General features: G+C 40.5%; 1 protein-coding gene across 1 annotated transcript; it reads right to left on the reverse strand.

Moving 5' to 3' along the window:
- Positions 1–6,449: 6,449 nt before the first annotated feature.
- On the reverse strand, positions 6,450–7,770 carry LOC147453138 (uncharacterized). Its single transcript, XM_086519094.1, has 2 exons — positions 7,434–7,770; positions 6,450–6,894 (listed from the first exon to the last, which is right to left on the reverse strand). The coding sequence occupies exons 1-2, from the start codon at positions 7,662–7,664 to the stop codon at positions 6,712–6,714; spliced, it is 414 nt and encodes a 137-aa protein (XP_086375220.1). The 5' UTR covers positions 7,665–7,770; the 3' UTR covers positions 6,450–6,711.
- Positions 7,771–10,186: the final 2,416 nt, after the last annotated feature.

A 10,186-nucleotide genomic window follows, 5' to 3' on the forward strand; every position in this document is an offset into this window, starting at 1 on the left:
TTTCTAAGATTCCACTACCTTGTTCTTTTGTAGGATTAAGGATTCTTATACAACTCATAAGGACTCATTTATGCTATTTACAATACATTAGTATCTACATTACTTACTTGGCAGGTTAATACCGTTGTAGTTTAGGTAGAAGAAACATACTAAAATCTGGCTAGTGTACTTCTGTTGTATGTACCATTTGTACCCAAAGAAAACTCAATGAACTATTTTCCAGGAACTCATTTTTGGTGAAGGTAGGCTTAAGTATATATTGGTGAGAATTCACTAGTAGGTTAGGGATGTCTATACTTGATGTGACATCAAGTATAGACACCTCATGTTATTGATGTGACATCAATAACATGAGGTGAAATAATCGTGTACCTATCTTCCCACAAAAAGCACGGTGAATGTTCTAACAATCTCATTTTTATAAATGGTTCCAGGTGTTGAAGAAAATTTGGCACTCTGAATGCAAAGATGAGCCGAAGTCTTCCTTTGGAAAATAATTTTTGGTTTTTTGCCAATTGGTGACAAGGCGAAAGTGAGGGATCTTAGCGATGGAACTTGTATCAGATGCAACCAAAAAACTGAGACCATATCCCACACCTCATTTGGAGATGTCCAACGATCAAGAGATTCTTTGGAAGAGTTTATTGATGGGTGTTTTTCCAGTTTGTCACCCCATTCTTTAGACAAGACCTAGCACTAGTCTCTAGATGCTTGGATAATAAAGAGTTGATCAAATAAAGTTGTATAATCAGAGCTGTAGTCTTGAAAGCCATATGGGTCTCTAGGAATGAACAACTATTCCAAAAAAAGAACATAATGCTACATACAGAACCAATGCTGGAAACTTGCAGGTGGCTTTTGGCAACCAAGAGGAAGTGACTTGCAGAGAAGAAGAAGATAAGTTCTTGAAAAAATTATAGTAATTTCATAACACGGATTAAGGGAGTCTCAAATCCCTTGAGGGGTTTTGTGCCCATTTGAATCACCTTTTTGTATATGTTGGATGTCCCTGTGCAAAGGATATGCCAGGGTCTTCATGTATTATTTTAACTTAATTCAAATCAAGCTCAAATGAGGATTTAAGAAAGAAAAGCATTCTTGCATGCATATAAATACATGGATGATCTACTTTTTTGTTAATAATAAGTTTGTTGATAAATGTTTATTGCATAGAAACCCCTTGTCCATGGCGGACACCCCTTTTCTATTTTTCCTTTGGATCATTAACACCTGAAAAAAACATCCAAAAATATTCAATTGTGTTTTTGAGCATGCATATCCTAGTTGAGAAACCATTTATTGGAGAGTACAATTTATGTTTAGCTTGGAAGAAGGAAAAATTATCATGTGATAACATAACCTTTATTCAAGCACAAAGTAATAGACATGTAAAAATGGCTACAAAGGTATGCGTATCACAATTATTATCTATCATATACAATTCTTTCTGTGCTATTTATGCACTAATTGGATAGACTTACATAAACGAATTGCATTGTTTGAAAAAAATGGGTTTGCTAGAAAGACACTCATAAAGTTTGTCTTGAGATTCCTACATGAAAACAAATTTCTTGGGATTAAGTGTAGTATTACTTCATTGATTCAATCAATGAAAGGGGGTGTTAAACCCTAATGTATACAGTGCACTATTCCTTAGGCTTTAGACTAAGGTCTATGGAAGGAATGAAGGGTCACCATGAAGGAGGAGCCAAAGGGCATGGGAAACTTATAAAAAAAAGCCTTCTATTGTAATGACGGCATCTCAATGAATGAACAAGTTTTAGGATGTCTCTCTCTCTCTTTCTCTCTCACGGCGTGTCTCTCACGCTCTCTCTCTAACCGCCAACCACCGTCTCCATCTCCCCCTTATTACACTTGGCGATCTCTATTGTGCGTCTTCTAATGAAGATGGGAACGACTCCATGACATCGTGGTGGAGATGGTGAAGCGGATATCAAAGTTGACATGGGATCCTTCGAAATTTGCAGACGCGTTCAACCCCTTTGAACTGCAAGTTTCACTGAACTGAAGTTTTGTGCAGGCAAAAGAAAGGCTAACTTAGCCGCCCGCCAGTAGGTATCAAACTCGCAGAGTGCACCACAGGGAAATGGGATCACAATCACTAAGGTAAGTCGCCCTGTGTGTTAAATCCCTTATCAAATATAACGTTGTTCATTATCAGATCTGTGAAGACAGCGAAACCGCTAGTTTTGCAATGTCAAACTGCGTTGCAGGGTAACTGAATACTCTTATCGTGCATAGCATGAGGTCAAGACCTCTGCCATTTCAGAAAAAGTCTACGCAGGCAAGATTTGAAATCTTGCTGCCGTTTCTCATATCCCATCACAATGAAATCAGGTATGTTGTTGTGTCTCCATCTCCCCCTTATTACAGGGGAATAGGTCTAATTGGTGGCCTATCCCCTACCAAGTGGAACTTTCTTGGGTTGGGGAGGGCCACATGCACACATAGACATGCATGCCACACACACATGCATGCGTGCACACACACACACACACACACACACACACACACACACACACACACACACACACACACACACAAGCATTAAGCTATATTTTGGCACATGATTCTTTCCTACTCTCTCTCTCTCTCTCTCTCTCTCACACACACACACACACACACACACACACACACACACACACACACACACACACACACACACACACACACACACACACACACACACACACACACACACACACACACACACACACACACACGTGACTCATGCTATTCTATCCCTGGGACACAACGGGCACCCTTCAAGTCGACCCCTTCTTCTAAGAGCCTAAAATTTTGATGTTTTTCAGAAGCCTTGTAGTTATTTTGATCATCTCTGATAAAGATGAGCAAACTTTGAGAAGTTGAATCATCAGAGTTTGTAATGAGTCCGAGTCTTGTAAAGTCGGCCATTGGCCAAAAGAGCCCTAGGTATAAAGCCTAAGTTGTAAAGTGCGTTTCTCCCTACAACTTGGAATCCTTATATCTTGAGCTTTGGTAATGACATTCCAGTTCTGAACCTTGCAATGTGTTTGATGTGTTCCTTATTTGATGCTCTTTCATTCAAGCATGCTCATTGTCGATTCTGATGTGATTTTGACTACACGTTAGTAGGCTAAATTGCTGATTTGAGTGTAATAATGAGTGTTTTTTGACATTACGACTATAGGAGAGTGTTCCTAGACACTAGGAAGGCCTATTTGATCTGTTCTGTTTGCAATTTTTGAGACCTAAATTATGATGGACCGTGATTTTGATACCTCCTTGAAATGCGATCAACAGGATAGTGCCGCTAAGTGTCCTTGACCTTCTTCTAAAGTTTTGTAGCATTTGGACTCTGTTCGAGTGCCGGAACAGGTTGAGTACTGAGTGCAGTGACGTAGGACAAAGGTAAATTTTTAGATCCAAGAGCGCGAGATTTGCATGTGTTAGGGATTGAGCCATTTCGATGGTTCAATTCTCGAGGTTGACACCCTGAAGAGTCACCATGCCCCATCCGAGTCGCTTCCTCAAGTATTGACATTATGTTAGTGTTGGAAAGCTATGATATAGATGTCCATCGTGATGACCCACTAACATTGGCGCCACTGTAGGGGATAGTGATCCTTATGTGGTGAGTGGTTGAGTCGTAGCTTTTACTTAGAAACTCTGATCTTTATTCCTACTGCATTTACACTTTAGCAGTTAGGCAGCTAGACATGAGGTTTAGTGCTTTATAGAGTATAGGAGTGGAGGACTTGCTAGTTCTATTCTTGAGAGGTAAGAGGGTTGTGAGTGCGATAGCCAAAAGCATTTCATCTTCCATTTTCTCATTACTTTCAGAGTGCTGTATCATTTCTCGTATTAATTTTAATTTGTACTATTGTGTCTGTTTTTCTTTCACGTTTCAATTCTGTACTTATGAGTCAAATTTGGGCTGAAAGATCAAGGCAACAATTGTCAAAACCCATATTTTGACCGAAACAACCATAAACTCTGAAATGATGAAAATTTGATGATTAAAACTCCAAAGTTGATTAAAACTAAAAAAGGAAGTGCAAAAATGGCATAACCAAACTACAAAGAGTAAATCTAGAAAGTTCCATGCTGATTGGTGCAGGAACATGGATGGCGATCCATGATCCCTTGTAACATTTATGACAGAAATTGATACCACTTGGTCTAGAGTGATTCCAAAGCTCTAGCTATATACTTTTGGTGGAAAATTTGACACAAAAACTCAACCAAATCAAGAAAATTGGGCGAAAACACAAAGAACCTTGGAAATAGACTAAAATTATGGAATTTTGACTTTTTGGTATCCAATTTAAAAAAGAAGTGAAAATGTGACTTATACATGGTCTGGATATACAACTGACAAAATTTCATGTTCAAATGCTGTGGAACATGGATCGTGATCCATGAACGCCTGAAGCATTCGACATTGTAATTTGACCAGTGAAAGCTGATACCATTCGGAACAACTTTGGTGAAGACCATCATAGCAAAAAAACAAAAAATGGTTGACCAAAAGACCAAAAACGGGCTGAAAGTCAAAAACCGCAAGCGGACACAAAACCTGACTTTTGTCAAGGAAAAAAGGGTTCAAATTTAAAAAGAAGTAGATAAGTTGGCCACAGACCTCAAGTAACAAATTGACCAAGTTTTGGGTCCACACATGGAGGAACATGGATCGTGATCCATGACCCCTTGAGAGTTTTTGGGGTTGTGACTTCACAGATTTGTAGTAGTGGTCAAAACAAACATTTTCTCAAAACAAGGGTAGCAAAAAACACTCAAAAAGAGGCTCAAAACTAGCCGGAGACAATCAAGACCAAAATCAACAATACGGATTGATCAGGGGACTTTTGGGGGAGCTAAAGGTAATCAAATCATCTAAAGTTTACCTAGCAACTATCAAGAGGCTTTGAGAACCCTGTGTGTCAAGTTTTAAGCAAATCTGTCCAAGGGTACATGGATCACGATCCATGACCCCCTAACACAGAAACTGTCTAGACTGATACAGAGCTAGCCCTAGTCTCGGTGAGCACAGTGGTGTTTTCAAAATTCACTTTGGAGTTGTATTGTGCAAATTACAAGCAAAATAGAAATTGTTTCAAAAGCGTGACAAAATTCAGCGTTTTGCAGATTTTGACTAACCCAACGGCTATAAAGCTATAGCCACCAAGTGAATTTTGTACAGGATAAGCGGATGAGAGCTGGGAGGAGTTTTCCTTGGTCGATGGACTGAATGCACTATAAAAGGTAACCAATCAGGGTTTAGCAAGTTTCGCATTCTTGATGTATTTGCGGTCAGGAAAACTTTATCAAAGTAGAAACCCCTAGCATTAGGGACCAAGCAAGCCATATTTCCACTGAGGGTTTTGTCAACCAAGGGATCATATCCATCTTAAAGCCAATCTTGAGAGAGTATTTCAGGTCATATTACCATATGGATGAGGGATCCAAAAGTGTCAGCTTCAAGGAAGAAACCAAAATAGGAGTGGGACCATCTCATCTTGCACCAACCCAAAAACTATTGTACTTGCAATATCGCTTTGAGAATGAGCAGGGTGCTCAAATTTATCAAGACCGTATGGATCGATACTGTGTGAAAATTGAAGAGAGGCCTATGTGATGTGTTTACAATTCACAAATGAGGATTCTTGGACGTAGTGTGGTCTACAGTTCAAATTTTCTATAAGGCAACCGATGCTCAAGATGGCATTCTTCTAAGGTATAAAGATAGGGATAGCATAATCGAGGTGTATTCAGTAGTTCAATACCTTCTGTTGGGGTGTCAATGGTAGCTTCTTCATCGACTTGGTCTCACTATATATGCCCACTCTGAGTTGTAGAGAGGGTATGAAGGTTTATAGCATCTCAAGTGAATAGCCCAATGTGATCCCAGTACTTATTTTGGCTTTAGGTATCCATTTATTTATTTGTCAAACTCTTGGCAGGGCAATTTGTTACGCTAGTATATGAGCACCACCCAAGTCCCCATTGTAAATCACCAATTCATTGCCTGGTAAGTTGGTTCAACTCTCTCTCTCTCTCTCTCTCTCTCTCTCTCTCTCTCTCCATTGCTCTACGCTTCCGCATCGTCAACTTTGACACCGCTTTCCTTACCTTTGAGGCTTTTATATCTCTTTTTGTCCTTTATTACAATTTTTGTTCTCTCAAGGAAAAAAATCCTTCAGCAAACAAAAGCTTCAATGGGAACACACTGGAGAGAGGTGGAATCATAGTGAGGATCCAATGCGAGATAGAATTCCGCCCCTCTCGCGTGTTGCCCGTGCTTGCTTTCACTAGAAAGATAAACTATCTCGAGGGTCACCCAATACATTTGGCACTATTTACACCACAAATAAACTTAAAATGCATCTCAAACATCTCGATCTTTCTCTCTCTCACATACAAACACATAGCCAATGGACCTTGCATCCCAAATTACAAAGCTTTATATTTCTCAATGTATAGAACGCAAACCTCAAGGGTCCCTAGGCCTATACTAAGAGTTGAAAGGAGCATTTGATGATGTCAATGACAGAAATAGAAGGCGCATATAATACAAAACCTTTTGAAACAAAAAAAATAGGAGGAGGCTATAGAAGCTGTATATTTTTTGACTATATTTCCAACAGCCTGCCATGCTGAAATTTTTACCCTGGACAAAAAGCTTCAAAAGTATCACCAAAATATTTCTCAAAAGAAGTGATGCTTGTGCTTGCCCTCGGCGAGCTTTTCTTCTTCCTTGGCTTCTTTTTTGTTGTGATGTTCGTGGAAGGTGAAGCCAACAGCGCCAATAGCAGCGGTTGCAGCAAGCTCCTCTTCAATTTTGTGCTTGTGGGCATGCTCTGGGTCCTTCTTAACCTCATGCTTCTCATACTGGACATAGCAACAAATTGATAAGAGTCAACATTAGAATTAAATTATTAGGACTTTGAACCGGTCCCCTAATCATAGGAAGCTTTCAACAACTTCCCACAATTATTCCCACATTGTGAATTACGACAACATCATGAGGTTCTGCGATCGAGCAACGCGCACCTAGCTAGGTGCGATTGGGGGTAGGGGGTTGCCGGTCCAGTAGGTGCGTGGTGCCGAACCTGAGAAAGCTTATGATGTTGAACATTATGGGAAAAACTAGGGAAAGAGGACCTCTTTTCCAAAAGGGAAAGTGTCTAAAACTTAATTCTTTAAATACTAGTTACACTCACTCAGAAATGTTTTCTAAACATTAAGGAGGCAAAACCCCAAAATTCTCACAAACTAGTTGCAAAGTCATCATTTTCTCCTTGTATTTTGAGTGCCTCGTTGTGACTAACCAATCAAAATGCAAAGCCCAACTCTTATCTAAACACCCAAGTTCAAATCCCAAACGTGGCGTTTTTCAGATTGCTTGGGCAACACGTAAATGAGCGTACCAAGGCAAAGGCCCCTGCAGCGGCAGCTCCGAGCTCGCCCATGTGCTGCTCATGCTTGGCGTGCTTCTCTGCCTTGTGGGCCTTCTCGTAAGCGTCATCGTTGAAGCCGCCTGCGTTGAAGCTGCTCTGCTCATACACCTCAGTCGTCGTCTCGACGACCTCCGCCCCTTCCACCTCCTTTTCCTTGTGGTGAAACAAATGGTGGTGATGGTGGTGGTGCCCTTCCGCCATCTCTCTCTTTCTCTCTCTCTCTCTTCTTCTTCTTCTTCTCGTTCTTTCTAATGTGCACTCTCCTCGCCTCTTGTTTATGTAGGCTCTCTCTCTCTCTCTCTCTCTCTCTCTCTCTCTCTTGCTTCAGATACTTGCTTATGTCTATTCTTCTATCACATGCTTATCTCTCTCTCTCTCTCTCTCTCTCTCTCTCTTTACAGTTTTCCTTGCTTTCTACTTCCCTTTTCTTTTATATAATGTACCTCCCTCTCTCTCTCTCTCTCTCTCTACCAAGTTACCCACCCTATTTTACCCTTCCCCTTGTATCTGATGATGTGTGTCTCCACCCACCTTCCAACAATTCCAACTTTAAGGGTATAAACTTCAAAGTGCCTTCACATGAGATCTTAAGCATTCAGATAAAGCCTCTCACTCACTTTCCATCTCTTGGAACTTCTCAATACATATCTCATCTACTTGTTGCCAACAAAAGGGACCCAACAACTTGCCAGTGCATAAGTTCTCATGAATGACTACCCCCCTTGCAAAAACATGTGAGTAGTGGACTTTCATAACGCCTTCACATGAGGGCTTGGAAAATATACAAAAAATTTGCATAATATTGGAATTTTAAGAATTTCCTTTTGAAAACATGAAAAATAGGAATTTTATATTGTCGAGAAACTTATTTTTCTTGAATGCTGCTTCACATCAATGTAAATATTCGAAGTATAGCTCTATTCTGCTCAATTTTCTAAAAGGAGTTTTTGTATGTTAACAAAAATGATGTTTCTCAATGTTCAATGCTTTACATCTCGAAATGGCATACTTCACACTATACAGTAAGAAACAAAGAGATACAAAATACTCTTTTGGACTTATGCTTGTAACCCTTTTTGTAGGAGCGGATCTAAGAGAATAGGGACAGAGGGTTGAATGAGACCGCTTGTTGTTCTCTTATCCGCTAACTCTCTCTTGTATCCTTTTCATATATGATGTAGCTCTTTGCTCTCAAATATAATCTCTTGCTTGATGCTTTTTTTGGCCTGCCCCAAAGGGGGAAGGCCTTACTATGCCTCCTCTTTTTGCCAATGAGAAAGGAAAGATTAGTTTTAAAAATACATTTTTTATTTCTTAGAATTGATTAATTTTTTATTGGTGCATGAAGTGAGTAATCATTCAGTTAAAGTAAATATTTCATTGGTTGGATGGGATAGGAACCCTCGATAAAAGCAATGAAGATTTCCATGGTGAATGAGATCTTGAAGATACACGGTACAGAGTAGGAAGATTCCGGTTTCAAGGAGAAGGAGAAGGAAAAGGCAAAAAAAAAAGTGTTTCTCCTTGTTTGGCTGTGTTCTTTTGTTGCACACCAAAATGATATGCTCTCTCTCTCTCACCTTCTCATGAAGCGGCCAGGGACAGGGATAGGCATATGAGAAGATGTGTCTGGCACTAATGTGGTAGGTGCTAAGGTTTGCAGGAGAGCCCTTTGGGAAAGTGGGAGTATTGCTGGATAGGGACATGCAAGTCCATCATTGATGCGAGAGGAGGATTGGAATGCCTTGCAAGGAAGGCAATGTAGCGATGCTCTCAGCTCCCTACTAACTGGGGTGAGGAGGAGGAGATTCATCATGATTAGGCATTTTTAGCAATGTTCTCTAATGGGCATTTGGTGGAGAGGAGGTTTGTAGATCCAACTGGGCATGCCTCTCTCTCTCTCTCTCTCTCTCTCTCTCTCTCTCTCTCTCCCCCTACAGTACATCCACATGTGGCAGACATTTCTCAGCTTCTTCTCTCCACTCTATGTGTCACAGGTGGCAGACATCTCTGTATTGTTGAAGTTCGTAGCTCGGGGGGGGGGGGGGGGGGGGGGGGGGGGGGGGGGGGGGGTTCAAGAACTTTTTTTAAAAACTCCTTATCTGTGAACCTTTTACCAATAAAATTCACCCTTTTTCTATTTAATCTGTAATTTTTTTTCCAATTTTATTTTATAGTACCCTTATGTATGTGAAAATGTGAGAAAAAATAAGAATAAGTAACCCCTTTTGCTACACTCACATGATAGTCACTAAATTATGAAGTAAGCACCCCCCCTCAAAGTTTGTAGGTTGCATGTCTTGCAGCACATAGGCATGCGCAGTATGGTGAGCACTAGATGGGCTTGTGTATAGGATAGCGGTGGCGGGAGGAGATGGCAAGAACAACAGAGATGGCCAGGGAGCGCCGCAGGATGGAGATAAGCTAGTTTAAGAATAAGTAGCATGCACAGCTTGATAAGAGCCCCTCCATAACCCTCATCTCATAGTTCATCCGCGCACACAAGTTAGACCTCTCTCTTGATGGGCTCCTTTCTCAACAAGCTTACAACAACATCATTGCAATCTCTGTCCGTCTAGTTCATAGGGGAGGGTGCGACTGCATGGCAACTAAGAGGAAGCTGAGAAGCCGCATTGCTGGTAGGGCAGTCATAGGTTAGCGTCTTAATTTGAAAAGGCTAGTATTAAAAATAAATATATTGGTGATTGATTAGAGATATAATA

This window comes from Adiantum capillus-veneris, chromosome 8, assembly GCF_014529385.1.
Source record: "Adiantum capillus-veneris isolate H3 chromosome 8, ASM1452938v2, whole genome shotgun sequence".
Classification (NCBI taxonomy): domain Eukaryota; kingdom Viridiplantae; phylum Streptophyta; class Polypodiopsida; order Polypodiales; family Pteridaceae; genus Adiantum; species Adiantum capillus-veneris.